A 22256-nucleotide genomic window follows, 5' to 3' on the forward strand; every position below is an offset into this window, starting at 1 on the left:
CACATCGTCCGGGGCGTGAGAGCCCAGCCCTGTATAATGTATGCTTAATACGGAGAGCGCTTTAAAGTCATTCCCCTCATCTATTATACAGGGTCTGCTCATCCCTTCATCGCTCCGGTTAATATTATTATTCATACTCGTCGTTTTCCTGAGACATTCTACAAAAAGGGCCCCGTTGACTGCAATCTGCCTGCGGTTTCCACGTTCTCCGTGCCTTGAAATTCTCCCGATCTGGTCCCCGACTCTTACGTGTAACATGTAACAAATGTAACATGTAACATGTAACACGTTCGAATAATTCTATATTATCAAACAAACTGGAAACATTGTGTTCCAGAGCACATGGTTCTGCGCCTCCTGATAACGATATTCCCCCTTGTGCTGATCTGGTGATGGACCCGGTAAGGCCCGGCCACGGTTTGCCCCAAACACTCTAATACCCCCCCCCCCCCGACGCTGTATTGTCACCCCCGCGTTAAACGCCGTGGGTCACGGGGAGCTGCGGTGGAGCTGAGAGAGATGTGATTGAGCGTTCTGTCTTTACTCTTCTGATACCGGACTTTATGTGAAGGACCCTAAACCAACAGCAGCCGATGGGCCGCTAGACCGCGCTGCGCTCGTTTTAGTCCACCCGGCCCTTTGTGACGTTTGCCGATGGACGCGTTCTACTAAGACCAACAACAAGCAACTTTATGGAAGCAGAGAGGAGGACAGAAGTCCTCTGCGTTTATACGAAGTGCTCGGCTTCTGCCTCCATCGGATGCAGCCGGCCCACCGAGTCCACGTTGGCCCCGGCAGCCGGGCCCACCCGCGTCATGTATATATATATTCACAGAGGAGCCGGGGGGAATACCGCCAGACTCCAGGCCGTCTGTATCATCGCCCCGTAACTCAAGTGACGTCTGAGCTTGGAGTGCACGCTCCCCGAGGTGGGCTTTCTGAGGACTGATCGTAACGCTCGCACCCCCTGCTCAGCAAGTCTTTACTATTTTTCTTCCAAGGGTCTTTGTCTACAAACCTGACTTGTTCTGAAAAGATCACGAGCCGGACGAGACTCTATAAAGGACATTCTAGAAAGAATTTAATAACAGGGGCTCTAGAAAAAAGGGCTTCACAACTCCAGTCCCCCGGGGGGCCACAGACCCCCAATAAAAAAAATAATTAAATATTGTTTTCAAGGATTGATACTCAGAATCCGTGCCCTGTTTGTGAAAGAACGCTCAGCGAGGTGCACAATATGGGGGACTGATGAGCTCCAGACCACCAGAGCATCTGGTAACGCGAGCTTTAACACCCCTGAAAGGGTTAAATTGATGTTGGGGGTGACGGGACCCTTTGGCTAATGAAATGCCCCCGGTAGCAGGACCCCGCGGCGCCGGACGTTACAGGAGCAGGTGCTGTCAACCTGACCAGCAGGGTCCCTGACCTCTCCCGCCCCGCCAAGACCCCCGGTCCCAGCCCCGGCAGGGTGATGAAGACAGATGTGGCCCCTGACAGCTGCCAATACATCACTGTCAGACCCCTGGAAAGGAGCCGTGAATGGGGGCCGCAGATAAAGTGCCGATTCCTTTTCCTTTGGGAAGCGGAGTTTTTGTAATCTGGCAGATTGTGTCTTGTAATCTAGTTGTTTAAAGATTTACAGACTTGCAGCCCTGCTGGGGGGGTAAGGGCAAAGGGGGGGGCTAAGGGCAAAGCGGGGGGGTCGACCTATATTTAAAAGCCCATTAAAACACATCCTCAGCTCCAAGATAAATGCAGGGTTTTTAATATGAGATTTTGGGGCAATTATCCTCATTTTTTGGCAAATGAATCCTTATATATATATATATCCTTATTTATATATATATATATTTATATAGAGAGAGCTTTCAAGTCAGCAGGAAATTATATCTTATTCAAAAAAAAAGGTAAATTTTTTTTAATTTTTTTTTTGCTTTTTAAAAAATGAAGCAAAAAAAAGAAGCGTATTTTCTGTTTTGTTCTTGAACTCCGTCTCGGGCAGGCGTGCCTCGGACTCGTTGAAAAATGTGAATTCTGATTTTCCCAGAAATGCAATCAATCACCTAAATTCTGTTAGTTCGGGAGAAGTTTCAGCATGGAGCGTTCCCCGACGGACCACCGAGCGAATTCCTGCTACGGAGTCTCGGGTTCATCCAAAGGCGACGTCGCGCACCCTGTAACGCGGGGTATTAACGAGTCCGCGGGGGGCTCGCGTGCCGAAAGCCCCTTCGTATTCTCGTGTTTATTATTTTTGTGTATTCTTTTCAGATTGCTCCCGATTAAAAAAAACCACGTTCCGTATCGACCGGTCTGCTCACCGGAAAACACGGACGGACTAGCTGGGGCTACGGGGTTATCTGCCCCCAAATCCTACGTTTCTATGGTTACTCTAGAACTGCTTTGGGGTTCCAGGTAATGAAACTCCGGATCTTGGCCTCTCGGGGTCTACACGTTCTAGACTTCTGCTTGGAAACGGAACTCTGGAGGACACGGCGGGTTCCTTGTCATAAATCAGCGTACGTTCTTGGTTCCGTGCTGCGTTGGAATTTTGGATCTTGGCAGCGCCGGCGGACACGGCTGTCGTATCTCGGAGCCGAGAGCCAATGGCATCGCGGGATGAATTGCCTCTGTGCCCGCGGCCGCCGCCGCCATCCAACGAGCCGACAAACGACATGTTTTAGCTGAAAACCCCTCGCTGGGTCGGAGGCACCGAAACGTGTTTTCCCCTCCGGAGAGGACGTTCTCCGCCGGCCGCACTGTACGCCCCCCCATATATAAAACCTGCCTTTCATGGCCGCCTGTGAACGAGTTTCACTCGGGGATAATATTACCGTGTAATCGCTAACTAAACGGGGGGACGCTTTCTCCAGGAAAAAAAAATAACGCGCCATAACAGATAATGGAGATATGCGAGGAGACGAGCACACCGGGCGGCGGGGGGGGGGGGATATTATTTATTATTGATAAATACGCAGGGGATGAGGCGACAGGCGTGAAATCGCAAAATTCTTTCAGCGACCTGGAATCTACAAAGCTTCCAGAACTGAAAGACCTTCACGCGGCTGAAGATTTTATTGTGTAAAGATGGGAAAGAAAAATAAAAGGGGCAAAAAAAAACCACAAAAAATGTTCTTTTCTTTATCCCCCCCCACCCTTTTTTTTTTCCCCCACTGACAATGACGCCCCCGCCATCCAAGCATCTCCCTTTTGGCTTAGTTATTTGTCCATTGACCAAAGAATCGCTCGGCGTGGCCCATGGGAATGGTCTTCGGGCTGCCCCGGTACAGTTTCCTCGCTGTCAGGACGGCGGAATTAATGGCGTTTTGATGACACAAATTTTGAAGGGCGGACAAAGAGGATGACGGCAGAAAGGCCGTGAATCCTTAGAAGCCCCGTTCCTCCTCGGCCCCGGCCTCCCTTGTCTCGGCTGTCATCCGTCTGCCAATCTCCCCGGCCATGGTTATTTAAAGGTGCTTTTCATGCTCCTCTCTTTCCCACAGGGTTTGCCAAATCCGGACCTGTGCCGGGCTTCCAGGGGGACACGCTGCAGTTGGCCTTCATCGACTTAAGACAAGTAAGCCTTTGTTGTTTTGTGTTTTTGTTTCCCTTTTAAGATGTGTGACTGAGGACCCATGAGGACTTAAGGAGAGAGAGAGAGGGGAGAGAAGACAACGACGACGAGGAGGAGGAGGGGGGGGTCCGGCGGGAGACGAGGCGCTCAGATTAGAGGGATAGGGATTAATCGCCGCGGACCCCCTCGGCTGTCAGGTCGCTTCTCCGGCTTGAGCCGTGACGGACGGGGAGGGAAGGCGACGCCGCGGCGTTTCCCCTTGGCATAGAGCGGTGAGCCCTGCGCCGTGTAACGTACATATGACTTTTAGCAGGGCAAGCTCTAGAGGCTCCGAACCAAGAGAGGGAAAGGCTTGTAGAGAAGCGGCCCGCGTAGCCACGTCGTGCAGAGAGAGAGCCCTGCCAGCTCCGCACGGCATCGGCGGTTCAGGCAGGACGCTGGCCAAGTAGGCGCTGGGGGGGGGGGTTCGGCAGATACAGCGGCGGGCCGGAGAACGGCCAAAACACATCGCCGGATAACGACGGATTGGCCTGATTGGGCTTACAGACATTTTTATCCCTCTAAAATGGTCCTCAGCCCGCATTTCCTTTACCAAATATATATATAATATAATATAGATCGATCAATATATAAATAAATATCGATATAAATGGATCCACCACGGATGAAAAGTGGCCACAGACCAGGACGTTTCCAGCTGTTAGAAAACCATTTTTGTAATTTTGTAACAAAACAGCCATTTCCAGTTAATTTCATAGTAACTCGGGATAAAAATAGAATAAAGGCGGGAATTAACGATATTAACTCGGGATAATAGAATAAAGAAGTCTTAGAAGGGGTTTGCTATAGAGATCGGATTACAAATCGGGAGAGAGACTGTTGAGGTTCTATTAAATTCTTCCCTGCTTCTTAAGGAATTTCCCTAAATCCTCCAGAACCGTCCCCGATACTCGAGGTCCGGTCAGGGATTTGTAAAGCGGCCATGCGTGGCTTTTACTTTATAAGCCCCTGGGCCGCGACGCCCCCGACGGTTTCGCGTTTGACGGACAGCCACACGCCGGAGCGTGTAGAGAAACAGCTGAGAGCGATCAGACCCCGCAACGAGCCCATTTATAACGCTTTATTTATTTTACTTTATGGCGGGGGTCTTAACCACCCGCACACCACGAAGCCGGAGTGCGAGTGCTAACCAGCGAGGCACAGTGTGAGTGGGGGGGGGCGTGTAACGCGCAGGCGTTTAACCCCAGTGTTTGGGGCAGGACGTGTAAATCTGTCGCCGGGCACGTATGGGCTGTTTGTAGGCGCTGCGCGGTTTGCCTTTGCTTTTCGACATGCGCTGCGCAGCTCCCGTGCTTCCAGATGGCCAGAGAGTCCTATTTTTGGTGTGTTTGGCTGGGACAGCGGGGCAGAAGGGCAATTACTGAGGCTTCCCTGTGGGGGGTGGGCGCGGGGGTGCTCTGTGGGGGGTGGGCACGGGGGCGCTCTGCCCAGGGCTGCTCTGTGTAGGTGGGCAGTTTGATCCGTGTGTGTGGTGGGCAGTTTGTATACATGCAGGGATTCATTAGGCTGATCTTGTAGCTCGTGAGTCGCGTGTTAATGGCACCGGGGATTGTGGGTAGAAGGCTGCCCGACAGCCGGGTCTCCAGCGTTGCCCGTACAAGCACTGAGCGCACTGAAGGCGGTTAAAAGCCCAAACACGGGTTCAGACAACGCATGGGATCCCTGCTGGCATGTCAGGAAGCATCTGTCCCCTGCATGGTCTCTGGTGACCCCCCCCCCTCCCTGCATGGTCTCTGGTGACCCCCCTCTCGCAGGCAGGGAGATCAGAGCGAGAAAACAAATTTAAGGCAGAAAAATATTTTTAAAAAACCCTAGTGATAAATATAAATATAATGCGTTTTTTAGTGGGCCGCCGGGCGACGCTGCGGGACATGCACCGGGTTTGGTTTTTATCAGCGCCATCCATACCGAACTTCACCCGGTTTTCACATCGCTAATAACGAAAAGAGCATCGTTGCCGGGGGTTACCGGACGGGGACCCACGCAGATTTTTTAAGTTACGTTTTTAACTTGTATAGGTTTTTGAGCTGATCATTTTGTATTAAGTGCTGCTGGGTTTGTATATTACGTGTGTTATATGTGTGTCTGTATTCATTCAAACCAAAGCCCTGGAATAAGCGTGTCTGTATGTACATGTGTATATATATATGTGTGTGTGTGTCTGTATGTACATGTATGTATATATATGTATGTGTGTGGATGACATCACTGGGTTTTAGGACATGTTGTGGCCCTCGGGCTTGTCTCATTCATACGGATTACATGGTAATTCCATATAGATGTTTCCGGGGTGCTTGGGGGGAGAGTTGGGGTTCTCCTTGCGCAAGATGCTCCTGATGGATGAAAGCCGTATGAGGGATTCACCTTATATTTGATGAACGTTACATATTACCCTCCCGGTCCATAAGAGTCCACTGCCCCCCCCCCACCCCACCCCAAAGCCTCTTTCATAAATGTAATGTCCCGTCCCAGAAAATATTAACTTTTTCTCCCCAAAAGCCATCTCCCTCAATGGCCGGAGAGATGAAAGGGAGGCGAGCGGCGGCAGAGCCGGCTTTTATGTTGGGTATTGATATGCCGAGGACGGACGGGGAGGAGAGGTGTTGAATTGCCGGCTGTCATCGCTTTGGCCGGGGAGATGGATGAGCTCGAGTGGAAAGTGAATTACGCTGCAGTCATTGACTGATCTTCCTGTCTTCCCATGTGTCTCCCCGGTAAACAAAAAACACAACAACAAACACAACCGCCGCTTTGTTCCGGCTGCCACGATGATGCAGTGCCCTGGGCCGGCATTCAGGGGGCTTCCTGACGCTCGGGGGGTATGTAGGACGCGCGGGGTCCGTCCCGCCCGCGTGAAACCCGCCCGAGCTCTCAGGACTCACGGCTTTCACGGGGTAATGGATGGCGCTCGGAAGACTGATGGGGGGCTATCCGTCATCCGTGACAGGGAAGGGGAGCGGCACCGCGCTTCATTAGCACGCCGTCGGGAAATTCGAGCGGCGCATGTGACCTCGAGCTTCGGGGATTTTTTTTTCTCCTTTATTTTAGGTTTCTATAAAAAAAAAAAGTCGCATCGAGGAGGTCCGCGCCGCCAACGTTTGTTGTTGCCAAGAATATGGCGCCGCTCGTCCCGTCTCTCGGCAACCGGCTTTTTGTCTCCTCCGCGGCCCAGGGCTGCATATTAGCTATTAGCGGCTCACCAAGAGATGGGGGGGGTGTTTATCAGCCGGCACGGAGCATGAACGCGGCCGGGAGGCGTTGGCGGGGCGGACGAGAATCCGCGACGGGTCCAAAGCAGACCCCAAAGAGAAGACGCAAGCCGTTTCCTCATATTCTGCGTTATCATCGCTTATCGCCAAGGCCCTGACAGTCGGCGGGGTAATAAGCGCGGGCGGCGAGTATTTTTTATTCTTTGGCCGCTTTCCCGATTCCTTCGGGTCCAGATATCCGGCGGGGATCCTGAAAGCCATCGCTCCTCCTTTAGCGGTAGTCCTGGGGTATCTGTATTTGCCCCTCTGACAGATATGTAACCCTCGGCGCGCACCCTGCGGCTCTACCGTCCTTACTGTGAAGGATTCCTGTAACCATCGGAAATGGCCTCGTGCCATCTGGCCTGTCCGCGGGGGCCAAAAACACACCCGTTACTCACGCGAGACCCTTACCCATCGCAGTATATGTCCAAATTACAATGACCCTAAATATACAGCCCTGTACTGTTTATAGCGCTGTCATATACCGCAGCGCTGTACAACGGGTGAAGAGGGTGGAACCGGCAGCGTGCGACATGTAACAGTTTGGACAGTTAAGGCCACTTCCCCGCTCGATAAATAATTCTATTTATACGGGGCCAACAACGTCCGCAGCGCTCCTTGCAGTCCCTACCTTGAAGGTGGAGAGAGCCCTGCCCGCAAGAGTTTACAATCTAGAGGATTGATACGTCAAGTTATCCTAATCCCATACTTAAACGAAGCGGGAAGCGTTTGGACGGCCGGCTTCGGGGGGCCGTGTTTCTTGGTGAAGCGCTGGTGCCGCGGGGCTCTGCCCAGCGCATGTTTTGGGGCTGTAGTCACTAAGTGCTGTTTAAGATAAAGTGACGCGGCTCTGGAAAGCTTTCTTTGCTCCCGGAATGGTTCTCTTCATGGTTTAATGAGCTGTCTCGTCACCGAGACACCTTCCTGAACTGACAGACAGGTCTAGTCGTCCGGTTAATGTGTCTTGGGCTCCAGGCCCCTCTCAGTCTCCATTTTTTGGGGGGGGGTGTTTAAGGAGCTCGTGTGACCCGGTGGGGAGAAGGCAATGCCAGGCTACCTGAGACCCTCATGCCAGATCCGCTGGCCCTTCTGGCAATACCCTCTCGCTGCCAGCCCCGTTTCAAAGGGTTAACCCTTCCCACACCACCTATGATTTAAATGTTAATATTTCCATTCAGCCTCCAAAAAAGCCGATTTGCGAAGAAACCATGAAAATCTGCAGTTAGAGCCGAGGCCAACCCTCTCCGTGAAATGTGACTTTCCGAGCCTCCTCCTGACTCTCTTCCGCTATTATCTTTTTTTAATTTATATATATATATATATTTTTAATTATTTTATTTGCCAAAACCACAGAAGGCTGATGTGGTTTAACCCCTCAAAGGACAGGCAGACGAATGTGTAAACTCTCCAGGCGCATTAATGTTACTCGACGGCCGCTCATCGATGGTAATAGCGGCGCTATGGTATAAAATAGATTGTCAGTTCTCCTGTGCTCAGATGCTTCAGTTACTGTACATTAAGGTTACTTACCGCCAATATTACCCCTGTTACTTATGCCCCGTTGGTGTAGAACGCCATGCTCTCCCCCGATCCTTCTCGTTGTTCAGGCGGCTGCGATTTGGGGTTTATTAAGTTGCGTGATGACCGGAGCTGCCGGTTACTCGCCTGCGGGGTTTTCACTGCATACCTTGAGCTGCCCCCGGTGTAATTTATCAAAGAAACACCTTTTAGCCGGACTGTGGCGGGTGATTACAGCCCTGCAAGTCTGACACTCTGCGTAGGAGCTCCTTACGGTATCCTCGTATAGCCCAAGGTGACTTTACCCTGGGGCTCCGTCCTTCGCTCGTCGTCATGGAGACCCCCTGTAAGACTGATGTTATATACATTGCATGCGAATGCCGGTGAGATGAGGGGTCCCAACCGGCTATGAATGGCAGGCGGTGATCCTGATTGTGTGAAAGATCCCTGAACAAGTTTGGACCTCGCAGGTACCCTTAAAATCATTGACTGTTCAGTCCCGTCATCGGCACAGCTTGAAAATTACTACCCCCTCCCCCCACATCCCCCAAAAATGAAGGGATTGGCTTTGCTGAGCCCACGGTGTTCTATCCTGCCCCCCCCCCAAAAAAAAAAACCTAGCACCTCAACAGGACACAACCTCTGTTATCCTACAAGTTAACTGCTGAACTCTTCTGCCCATACACATACCTGCGCCTATGCGTGTACTTAGCATGTTAAAGCCCATCTGTCACGAGAGGAGAGAGCCGTCCTGTAGCGTTTGTTTGGTTTCTGGTGACAAAAATCCAGAGATACGCCTTAAAAAAATAAAAACAGTCGCTAAATCAACAGGAGAAAGTGAGACGAAGCGGGAGGAGGTGTGAAGCTTCCCGGCTCCCAGTTGCTTTTACTGTAAATACCAAGAGAGCCTTTCATTCCGATTCTGGCCTCTAACATTTCTTCTCCTTCGCGTCTGGTTTGCCCCTCACTTTCCATGGTCTTCCCTGCCCTTACACCAGCTGCTACAATTACTCCACATACCTGTTTGGTTATCCAGTTGCTGTTTCTGGGACCTACCTGTAGTTTTGGCCCCACCTGCGCATGGTTCTCGGGGTGAAATTCCACTTTGTAGGTAATAATACTATAATACTAATATTTGGGGCGTTTCTGAGTTCCCGGCTGAAAAGGAGCCCTCCCTACAGAGGCTGGAGAAACATCATCCGGCCGCTTTATAATTGGGGACCTCGTCCCGCTCCACAAACGGGGCTTTATTTTTTTTTCTTCTAAAAATAGACCTCGTGGCTCCGTTTGATCCGTTAAATAATTGAACTCTCGTGATCTGCCCGCATCTCGGAAAGCTGGAACTGGAGGTAAAACGAGTCATGATTTTGAAATCGGCCCGCGGTGCATTTTTTTTTTATGGCGCCCCGTGGGGGTTACCGTGACCCTCCCCGCGCGGCTTTGATGAGGCCGGGTCCCAGGTTTCCTATCTCTTTGAACTCTGCGTGGCCCCCGCTGGTTGGAGCCTCCCTCCCCGCGAGGCTGAAATGTGACTGCGCCTGGCCGGGTCACCGGGAGTTGAGCGAAGCGCGCAGGCTTCATGTTTACGTACGGAGTTATAATTAACCCGCGGCGAGGTGTTACCCTGAACTCTGAATGTCCCCGTGGCACCCGGCGTGAACCTGCGCTGACACAGACCCAACAGGTGCAGCGGGGAGGAGCGTCGCGTGACAAGCGCTTAACCTCTCGGCTTCCTCTGAAGAACGTCTCTCCTAGATAGCGCTCTGAGGCCGTAGAAACATCTATGCATGTGTAAATCTCCTCTACCGCTTCTGCCAGGAGGCTGTTCCCCGTATCTACATCCCTCTCGGTATAGCAGAACTTCCTTACGTCGCATCTGAGCTGAAAGGTGGTGTTTTAAACACGTCCCCAAGTTCTTCTGATTTCAGGGCACTATCCTTATGCATGTGGGGGATCCTCTGATCTCCCGCGACCGCCCCCGGGGAGCCGTTAAAATAAATGGAGGTCTCCGTTTTTGCCCTAAATGACCTCCTGCACGTAAAATGTGAGATTTTGCACAGAATTTAATCTGGACGGCCGCATCAGCGATGGAGTCGCCGTGGACCCTCTCTGCTGGGAGGCCGTGCGCGAGGTGGGGCGGCGGGACTGCTAAGCGGGGGGGGATACTGATATCACTTCAGCAGACGTTTCCTCGGGCAGATAGAGCGCGGACGCGGCACAAAAGCCTTATTTTCTCAGCGTTTGTGTTTATCACCCGCGTCCCCCCAGGGTCTGCTCTGCAGATGTCCGCCGAGAGACTGACGCCTTCTTGGCATTGATAAGGTGAGCTGTAAAGTGTAACGGGATAGAGCGCTACGTCCCGCGGGCTTTACTGCACACGCTGCGCTTTATATATGCCGCCTTTGAACAGCCAGAGTCATCTGGGGTTTAGGGCACGGACCGCCTAACAGGGGGTCCCCCGGTCTGTGCCGTCGCCCCTCACCCGCCAACGTTATTATACCCCTATTTAATGATGTCATACATTGAGTCCTAGTGAACGGATCGGAATTACTTTATATATATATGATATATACGGGGTGTGTATGATGTATACGGGGCGTGTATGATGTATACGGGGTGTGTATGATGTATACGGGGTGTGTATGATATATACGGGGCGTGTATGATATATGGGTATATACGGGTGTATATATATATATGCCGCTGGTGGCTGCATTCCTAACACGTCACAGTGTCTCTCTTAACCATCAAGCCCCCAGTTATATAAAGTGTTAATAATGTCCAAAAAATAATTTTTAGACCCAAAACATGTTTTGTTTTTTTCCTCCCCTGAGCGTGGTGGGGCGCCTCTTCTGCACGTGTCCTGAAGAAGTGAGTGTCTTGCCGCGGATTAGAGCGCTGTTTAACGCTGGCGCGGAGAGCAATAAACTCTGCTTTATTCTTTCCACACAAGCGCGTGTAATGTTTAGCCCGGGCAAATACTTCTCACAAAAGGAAAATGAATTCTATTCATTTTTGTGGCCGGTGCAGGAACTCCAAAAAAAGTTCTCTGCCGGGAGGCTGTTCCACTCGTCTACCACTTCATTTTTTTGTAATCTCTGACATAGAATAGAGTAGAAGTTATGGCCTGGGGGTCCGCAGAATGATATCTATTCGCGGCGAGGCTTATTGCGTGTGGGTTACGTGACGCTCTCGCAGTCGTTTAGGACGGGCCACGATCCAGAAGGTTATAAACTTCAATTAAAAAAAACAACAAAAAGAGCCGCCCGTCGGGGAGGAATAAGGCTTGTCCTTCCAAGTCAGCCGCGCAGGCAGAGAAACAGAACAGGAAACTTGGAGAAAGTTGTTGAACTTAATCCTGCAGATAAGGAGGACGCGATAAGGCGAACTCTCGGTGGCCTCTTGGCAGCCTGGCCGACCTTCCCCAACTTAACGGCCAGGGACAGCCCAGGTGGGATCACTTTCTCCAGCCCCGCGATAAGAGCGCGCTGGGGCCCCGGCCGCGTCCTGCCCTGCATCTGACCCCGCGAACCGAGTGCTGATAACACCAGCGCTGCTGCTGCGGTCAGGTTATAAACCCTATCAGTGTGTGTACACAAGTCGGGGTGGAAAAACAAAAAACAAAAAGGAAGCAAATTGTTCTGACCTCCCCGTAACCTTGGACTCCGGCCAAAAGCGGAGAGTTTGACCTGCCGCTAACTTTCCCCGACTGTGCTTTTAAAGGCGCTTTGAAAAGCAGGTGTTTTGAGATGCCCGTCAGATGATACGGGATGTTTTTGTTTGTCGGTACAAGGTTTCTCCTGTGCGCGGCAGGCGGATTGTGCGCCCGTTTCGGTTCTGCGCTCTTCCTTGTCGGGCTTTATTTTTATTTTTTATTTTTTTATCCGTGTACGTTTATTGCACCCGGAGTTCAGGAAAGTCTTCGCGGCCTTCGTGCTTCCCCGCATTGTGTCACGTTCCGCTCTGGTGCTTAACGCACGTTAATGCATATAATGGCTGAGAGGTCCCTCTTGCAGAATCCCCCCCCCCAACTTTTTCCTTCGCAGGAGAAATGTTTGTCATCATGCAGCGGGGATCCAACGGGACCCCCTGTTTGTTCCTGACCTTGTGTTTTGGGACCTCCCCGAAGAGTGTATTGCTGAGGTCTCTCTGCAGCCCTTGGTGAGTCTCCCCACCGGACACCTTCAGACGCCCCGGGGGTCATGGAGCGGTCCAAGCCCCGGCCGCGGTCCCGTTCGCAGAATCTGTGATCTGCGAGTTCATTTTTAAACATTAAACCGTGTTTTGGCAGCAGGTACCAGGTAGGAGGTGAATATCTACTAGTAAACAAAACTGCCTCCCAGCAGAAGTGGTAGAGGGTAATACAGTGCATGGGATAGACATACGGCTCCTGAATCTAAGACGAGGCCAAATGATTAAGGTTGGAGAAAAAGGCAATTTTCCCCCCCAAAATATATATTTATATATTTAGCAGCGCCAGCTGCACCTGTCTCGGATGATCCCAGCACTCTCAGCGGTTTATCCATCAGAATCTCGTTATAACGCGCGCTCTTCTGGGACGAATAAACGTGAACGCAGTCCACAGGCGGTTCTCTTGTGTCATAACGATAAATGACATGACGGCTCTGCTTTAAATAATAATAACGGTTTCCCGGTGCATTGTGGGGCACGGCGGACCCTGATGTTACTTTATGAAGTGCGCGGCTGTATATCGCGGACGGCCGTCCATCATGTCAGGCGATCGTTTCTGTTCCAGCGCTAATCCCGCGTCACCGAACAGCGCGTGATGTATGGGGGGCCGGAGACTCGCTGGGAGCTCAGGGGCCGTAAATCTTCCTGGTGGAGAACAGAAAACAAATGACATCCAGACGATATGTGAGAGCGTTCCGGGCAGAGACCGCAATACCGGGAAGATAGCCCGGAACGCAGGCACTGTCGGCAACGTGCAGGATATCTCTCTCTCTCGGTGAAGGGGGGCTGTGTTCTTGTGAGCTTACAATCTATTAAGAGGTGCAGGAGGGGGTTGATGTGGAGAAGTCGGTGGTCAGAGATCTGGAAGGTAGTGCGCACGGACGGTATATTCAGAATGTTGGTTAGAGGATATTAGGAAGATAGATTGTAAGCTTCCCTGCCCAGGTGAGTTTTTTAACGTTAGAGTACAGTGAATGGGTAAATTCCTGGGTGATAGCGGTCGGAGACCCTCGATGCTGCCTTCGCAGGGTCTGTAGGAGACGCTAGGCGTGCGGTTCATGCAGTTCTTGTATGCGATACGCAGTCCAAAGTCCTGTTTGTGAGCCGATCATCATACAAAGGTCACGGCGGTCACCAGATAACAAGCGTCATACTGCGGTCTCGTCCCTGACTTCCTTGGCAGACCCCTTGTCTCCCGTAACCTGCGTTCAAAATCATTCTCAGGCTATAGATCGAGCGAGGAGGTTTTCGGGATCCCCCCGCGTGTTTATAGGGGGGGTCAAGCCATGTCCGTCCGTGGAGTGCGATCGGTGGGACGTGGAGTGCGATCGGTGGGACGTGGAGTGCGATCGGTGGGACGTGGAGCGAGCGAGTGATACCGTTTGGTGCTCCTTGTTACGGAACCTGATGTAGAATAGTAGGAGCTCTTATCCTTCATGCGCTTCGGAGCGCCCGATCGTAACAAGTTACTATTAAACTGTGCGTCAGGGATCGTCTGCCATTATCTGTCCAGGAAATTGGCACCGGCGCCAAAGTCACCCGGCCCCGGGTAATGATTTTCTTATACAGGTGCCGGGGATGGCGTCACGAAGAGCCTTGGAAGGTTCTTACCCTTGTAGGTCCTCGTCCTGCAGAGCTTTATGCGTGCAGCTTCCTCCGCTCACCCGGAGTTCAACCCCTGGTTAATTACACTTGTTTTACAAGTCCATAAAAATGTCATATTGTTGGCGCTGGGACTTGTCGGAGAGAGATTTACTGCTCGCTGGAATCCACCTGTCAGCCGGCTCCCCGGTGCCAGACTAAACAGGAGCTCGGCGAGAGCCTAAAATTAGCCGGGCTTACAACTCGGCCGGGGTCACGGCAAACAGAGAGGATGATGAGACGTAGTGTATACGGCACGTTTCAAACAGCACCCCGTACGCTGCGTTTAATCATATCTACAGCCCCCCCCATCCGGCTTTACAGATAATATATAATGTATTAGACTATGGTATATGTAGAGGAATGCGGTGATATATAATGTATGGTTAGACTATGGTATATGTAGACGAATGCGGTGATATATAATGTATGGTTAGACTATGGTATATGTAGAGGAATGCGGTGATATATAATGTATGGTTAGACTATGGTATATGTAGAGGAATGCGGTGATATATAATGTATGGTTAGACTATGGTATATGTAGAGTAATGCGGTGATATATAATGTATGGTTAGACTATGGTATATGTAGAGGAATGCAGTGATATATAATGTATGGTTAGACTATGGTATATGTAGAGGAATGCGGTGATATATAATGTATCGTTAGACTATGGTATATGTAGAGGAATGGGGTGATATATAATGTATGGTTAGACTATGGTATATGTAGAGGAATGCGGTGATATATAATGTATGGTTAGACTATGGTATATGTAGAGGAATGCGGTGATATATAATGTATGGTTAGACTATGGTATATGTAGACGAATGCGGTGATATATAATGTATTAGACTATGGTATATGTAGAGGAATGGGGTGATATATAATGTATCGTTAGACTATGGTATATGTAGAGGAATGCGGTGATATATAATGTATGGTTAGACTATGGTATATGTAGAGGAATGCGGTAATATATAATGTATGGTTAGACTATGGTATATGTAGAGGAATGTGGTGATATATAATGTATGGTTAGACTATGGTATATGTAGAGGAATGGGGTGATATATAATGTATGGTTAGACTATGGTATATGTAGAGGAATGCAGTGATATATAATGTATGGTTAGACTATAGTATATGTAGAGGAATGCGGTGATATATAATGTATCGTTAGACTATGGTATATGTAGAGGAATGCGGTAATATATAATGTATGGTTAGACTATGGTATATGTAGAGGAATGGGGTGATATATAATGTATGGTTAGACTATGGTATATGTAGAGGAATGCGGTGATATATAATGTATCGTTAGACTATGGTATATGTAGAGGAATGCGGTAATATATAATGTATGGTTAGACTATGGTATATGTAGAGGAATGTGGTGATATATAATGTATGGTTAGACTATGGTATATGTAGAGGAATGCGGTGATATATAATGTATCGTTAGACTATGGTATATGTAGAGGAATGCGGTGATATATAATGTATGGTTAGACTATGGTATATGTAGAGGAATGGGGTGATATATAATGTATGGTTAGACTATGGTATATGTAGAGGAATGCGGTGATATATAATGTATCGTTAGACTATGGTATATGTAGAGGAATGCGGTGATATATAATGTATGGTTAGACTATGGTATATGTAGAGGAATGGGGTGATATATAATGTATGGTTAGACTATGGTATATGTAGAGGAATGGGGTGATATATAATGTATGGTTAGACTATGGTATATGTAGAGGAATGCGGTGATATATAATGTATGGTTAGACTATGGTATATGTAGAGGAATGCGGTGATATATATAATGTATGGTTAGACTATGGTATATGTAGAGGAATGCAGTGATATATAATGTATGGTTAGACTGTGGTATATGTAGAGGAATGGGGTGATATATAATGTATGGTTAGACTATGGTATATGTAGAGGAATGCGGTGATATATAATGTATCGTTAGACTATGGTATATGTAGAGGAATGCGGTGATATATAATGTATTAGACTATGGTATATGTAGAGGAATGCGGTAATATATAATGTATCGTTAGACTATGGTATATGTAGAGGAATGCGGTGATATATAATCTATCGTTAGACTATGGTATATGTAGAGGAATGCGGTGATATATAATGTATCGTTAGACTATGGTATATGTAGAGGAATGCGGTGATATATAATGTATGGTTAGACTATGGTATATGTAGAGGAATGCAGTGATATATAATGTATTAGACTATGGTATATGTAGAGGAATGCGGTGATATATAATGTATGGTTAGACTATGGTATATGTAGAGGAATGCAGTGATATATAATGTATTAGACTATGGTATATGTAGAGGAATGCGGTGATATATAATGTATGGTTAGACTATGGTATATGTAGAGGAATGCGGTGATATATAATGTATCGTCAGACTATGGTATATGTAGAGGAATGCAGTGATATATAATGTATTAGACTATGGTATATGTAGAGGAATGCGGTGATATATAATCTATCGTTAGACTATGGTATATGTAGAGGAATGCAGTGATATATAATGTATGGTTAGACTATGGTATATGTAGAGGAATGCGGTGATATATAATGTATCGTTAGACTATGGTATATGTAGAGGAATGCGGTGATATATAATGTATGGTTAGACTATGGTATATGTAGAGGAATGCAGTGATATATAATGTATTAGACTATGGTATATGTAGAGGAATGCGGTGATATATAATGTATGGTTAGACTATGGTATATGTAGAGGAATGCGGTGATATATAATGTATGGTTAGACTATGGTATATGTAGAGGAATGCAGTGATATATAATGTATTAGACTATGGTATATGTAGAGGAATGCAGTGATATATAATGTATTAGACTATGGTATATGTAGAGGAATGCGGTGATATATAATCTATCGTTAGACTATGGTATATGTAGAGGAATGCGGTGATATATAATGTATGGTTAGACTATGGTATATGTAGAGGAATGCGGTGATATATAATGTATGGTTAGACTATGGTATATGTAGAGGAATGCGGTGATATATAATGTATTAGACTATGGTATATGTAGAGGAATGCGGTGATATATAATGTATCGTTAGACTATGGTATATGTAGAGGAATGCAGTGATATATAATGTATTAGACTATGGTATATGTAGAGGAATGCGGTGATATATAATGTATGGTTAGACTATGGTATATGTAGAGGAATGCGGTGATATATAATGTATGGTTAGACTATGGTATATGTAGAGGAATGGGGTGATATATAATGTATGGTTAGACTATGGTATATGTAGAGGAATGCGGTGATATATAATGTATTAGACTATGGTATATGTAGAGGAATGCGGTGATATATAATGTATCGTTAGACTATGGTATATGTAGAGGAATGCAGTGATATATAATGTATTAGACTATGGTATATGTAGAGGAATGCGGTGATATATAATGTATGGTTAGACTATGGTATATGTAGAGGAATGCGGTGATATATAATGTATGGTTAGACTATGGTATATGTAGAGGAATGCGGTGATATATAATGTATGGTTAGACTATGGTATATGTAGAGGAATGCGGTGATATATAATGTATGGTTAGACTATGGTATATGTAGAGGAATGCGGTGATATATATAATGTATGGTTAGACTATGGTATATGTAGAGGAATGGGGTGATATATAATGTATGGTTAGACTATGGTATATGTAGAGGAATGCGGTGATATATAATGTATGGTTAGACTATGGTATATGTAGAGGAATGGGGTGATATATAATGTATGGTTAGACTATGGTATATGTAGAGGAATGCGGTGATATATAATGTATGGTTAGACTATGGTATATGTAGAGGAATGCGGTGATATATAATGTATGGTTAGACTATGGTATATGTAGAGGAATGCGGTGATATATAATGTATGGTTAGACTATGGTATATGTAGAGTAATGCGGTGATATATAATGTATGGTTAGACTATGGTATATGTAGAGGAATGCGGTGATATATAATGTATGGTTAGACTATGGTATATGTAGAGGAATGCAGTGATATATAATGTATGGTTAGACTATGGTATATGTAGAGGAATGCAGTGATATATAATGTATGGTTAGACTATGGTATATGTAGAGGAATGGGGTGATATATAATGTATGGTTAGACTATGGTATATGTAGAGGAATGCGGTGATATATAATGTATGGTTAGACTATGGTATCGTCACAGGGTATTAATCAGGGCAGGTTCCAGGGCGGGATAGACAATGGTTTTAGGATTCTGTTGATGGCAGAGATTCCCGCGTGCCGGGTTTGGGCAGTAACCGGCAGGTTATAGCACCTGCTTTGGGGTGCCTTAGCCTAAATTACACAGCGGACCGCCTGAGACGTGATAAATAGTACATCTCCCTTTTTACATGTTTCGGTATTGGGAGTGATGGTTTAAATCCAGCAGAGTAGATGGAACAGCAGCTTTAAATTTTAAGCGCGGAAAGGTAGGGTGAATAAATAAATGGAATGATTGGTGGGAGTCTGACGCGATGCTGCCAGCGATTCGTCGGCGGGTTTCCCGCCAATCACTGAGCCGACACGGGGGGGGGGCAAGACTCGCTTACCGGCCGGCCCGCGGCGGCTTTAATAAATAAGCCGCAGCCGGGGGAGTGAATCACCCGATTACTCGACGATATAGAGACGGCTCCAAAAATAATAAACACAGGAAGATTCTTTTAGAGTTCCCGAAGCGCTGACAGCGAGACACAACGCGCCGCCGAGGCCAGGAGACCGAGCGGCCCCCGTGTTTGCTTTTGTGTTTAGTTTCGTTGTAACGCGGCGTTTTAAGCTCACAGATGGATCGCCCTCTCTGCGAATAAAACGCAGAAGATTAAATAAACAGCTCGGTCCTGTTATGTAATCGTTCCGTTACTTGCGTGCCGACAGAAAGCTCCTGTCGCTGCCTTTCTGTGGTCGACACTTTGTTTCTTAAGGTGGAATCCCAGGACTTAATGGACTTCTATATACAATGATCACTCCACCGAGTGCAGGCGAAAGGACGCGAGCGGACGCTGGGTTGCTCGGAAATTAAATGTTACGTCTGATTAAAAATAACAAGATACAACGTTCAGTCCGATAAGAACCCGACGGGCAGTGTTCTTCAGAGAGCATGTCCATAATATAACACGACGGGAAGCCAGAATTACCCGATGGAACTCGAGATCAGGTCTAAAGTGGAGGCACGGTGTAGGCATGGAACGCCATAAGTTGAGTTGACCTACACTGAGGGCCATCTTCATAAATGTGTTGGCCCCACCAAAAAAACACAGACCCTTCTCGCCTCCGCGTTCACATTATTCTGGAGACTACCTTTGAATGTCTTCAAGGACCACAAATGGCCTGATGGACCTCTTTTTGATGGCCCGATGGACCTTAGAGTTGAGTTATCTGGCTTTGCGCTGAAGCCGAGTTGAAGCCTGGTGCCGTTTACTCGTCCGTTGCCCACGAAATGTCATCGCCGGTACATAGTCATTGTTGGAAAAACTCCAAGGTTCTTTTTCCTAAGACGGCAGTCTGGTTTCCATGGAGGAGTCACAAACTTTACGGCGTCTCCGATCAGCTTCTAGAAGACGAACGACCTGTTATGATATCTCGCTACAGAGCCCCTCGAGGCCCAATGGCGTGTCACAAAACATACCACCACGAGGTCACATTACTCTTTACATACAAGTAAAATGGAAACCTGTCTCTTCTGACATCATTCATTTAATTCAGCGCCTCACTGTGTCATTGATTGAGCTGGGCGCTGTCCCCAGTGGCCTCTCTCGTGTTTCTTTGGGACACCAGCCCTGGGTCCAGTTGGTATTGGGCCCTTGGGATCCTTTTGTTGTTGGTGTAGTTTTTTACATTCTCTACCTGCACACTGGTTTACGAGTCGGTTGGGACTGGGGGGGGGCAGTGGATTATGATGTCATAGCCCAGAGCCCGAGTCCTGATTAGAATATATGGTGGCCACCCAGACACCCTACTACATACCCAAACCTCTTCCCCATTTATGTTATACGAGTTATATGTGTAGATCCATATATACTGGCCGGGCACTATATCCCTACTCCCTTCCCCGTTGCATGCTTTAAAGTCCCTGCGCTAAGATGCCCGAAGACTCAACCCAAGAATTAAAACTTTCCGCTCTCTGTCATTGCGACGTATTCACCATGAAACCTGCTCCAGACGCCTGGGGCCGTGACTCCTCAGTATGGAAGTTTGGGGGGTTTTGGAGCATCGTGATCACGCGTGTATTAGAATCGGTGTGCAAGTTTTTGTTCAGAACAATAGCATTGTTTTTCTCGATACGGTATGTACTTTTTTTTTTTTTTTTTGATCACATGTTTTGAAAAGCTTGAATATTTCCCATCGAGGCAATAAGCAAACTGACATATTACACGTGTCGCACGAACTGTTACACGTGTCGCACGAACTGTTACACGTGTCGCATGAACTGTGACACATGTCGCAAGGTCCAGGACATCCGCAGGTAAGACGTTTGCTCGTGGCGGAGATCCATTTGCAGGCTTTCTATTGTTTCTATTTCTAATGTTACCTGTTGTCGCCCCTCCCCCGTTGATGTTGGGATGGGCTCCGCCGCGGTCCGATCCCCTCCTCTAACCCCCGGGTCTGGGTCACAGCTGGGCCGCGGCGTTCGGATTCCAGCTGGAAATGAAACCTCCGGCTCAGGTCTTTGTAGTTTCAGAGCGTTTTATGGCTCCTCGCTCAGGTTCTGTCTGCACCCAACCCACGCTCGCCTTGTCCTGGTCCGGCCGTCGCTGCTGTCACTTTACAAAGGGTGTGAAGTTACCCTGCCTGAGATTACACGGGGCGTTAAGAGGGGCTGTAATGGGGGGAGGGGCAGCAGGTACAGAGCGCCCATAACCGAGGGCAGCAGCTTCCGGCGAGACGTTCCGCAGGCGCTTCGGGGCGGTATGATGGCCGCTGTCGCGTCTCTTATGTTTTTGTGATGCTTGTCTTCAGGCTCCGGTGGCCCCGGATCGTGCGCGTTACCTGGAAAGTGTCCCGTTTCAAATAACTAGTCCTGATTTCTCTTACTGTTAAGCCCGAGGGAAGCCACCAACGGAAACCACCTAGAAGATTCCTACAGGGAATGAATACGAATATCCCACGCGTGGCCGCGGCATGAGCCACATTATTTACAGGCCGCGGGGCTCGGGGAACGGGTTATGAAGTCATTGACTTAAAGCTCACGTGGAACACATTATATTATATTATATATCGAGATACGACGTGAGGTTATTACCCCTGCAACGACATTGTTTTAAAGGTTAAACTGACCCCAGGAGAGCAGTTACCAGTTGGGGAACCCCTCATTGAGCGACCCCAACCCCAGCGCTGTATAGAGTAATATAACAGTCAGTCATATAATGTCGGTGACAAAACCCGGGTTTTATCTCATTTTCTCCCAATAAACTCCCTTTATCTGCAGATCTGGAGCCGCCGTTGCTGTCAATCATGTGATATTTTGGGTGACTTTCCCGGCTCAAACACCACACTGAGCTGACGCTTTATGGCGATGCTAATGAAGTCCGCTCCTCCATAGACTCTCGTTAAGGAACGTGTTAAGCTTTGTAATTAAGACTGAGCCATTCGGTTGGGTATCGCAGTCAATCCATCCGCCTAACTGCCAATAAGGGGCCGTTAGGGTGCGTGCGCGTATTGTATATATAAAATATAATAACGGTGCCCCCCCGGCTAGAAGGAAAGTAAGAGAAGTCCCTTGTGTTTGACCTACGCAGCGTACAGGGCTATTCCTAGTTGTAATTATGATTAATGAGCTCGTTAATGACCCTCACTCCACAAACCGCAGCACTCGAGCTTCTTAACGCCCAATCTATTAGTCGTCACTCGCACTTTTCCCCCATCTCTCGTCCCGATGACATCATTGTTTCCTCTACGAGTTCATAACCCCTGGAAG

The 22256-nt window shown here is 48.1% G+C and overlaps 1 protein-coding gene across 2 annotated transcripts in view; it reads left to right on the forward strand.

The window, feature by feature from the left end:
- EXOC6B (exocyst complex component 6B) overlaps positions 1 to 22256 on the forward strand; it is a 79862-nt gene that overhangs the window by 48509 nt on the left and 9097 nt on the right. For both annotated transcript variants that reach the window (XM_053458092.1, XM_053458093.1), the window contains one exon: positions 3501 to 3574. In XM_053458092.1, coding sequence (XP_053314067.1) covers positions 3501 to 3574 — 74 coding nt within the window. The remainder of the gene's footprint in view (positions 1 to 3500; positions 3575 to 22256) is intronic.

Source organism: Spea bombifrons, chromosome 1 (assembly GCF_027358695.1).
Source record: "Spea bombifrons isolate aSpeBom1 chromosome 1, aSpeBom1.2.pri, whole genome shotgun sequence".
Classification (NCBI taxonomy): domain Eukaryota; kingdom Metazoa; phylum Chordata; class Amphibia; order Anura; family Pelobatidae; genus Spea; species Spea bombifrons.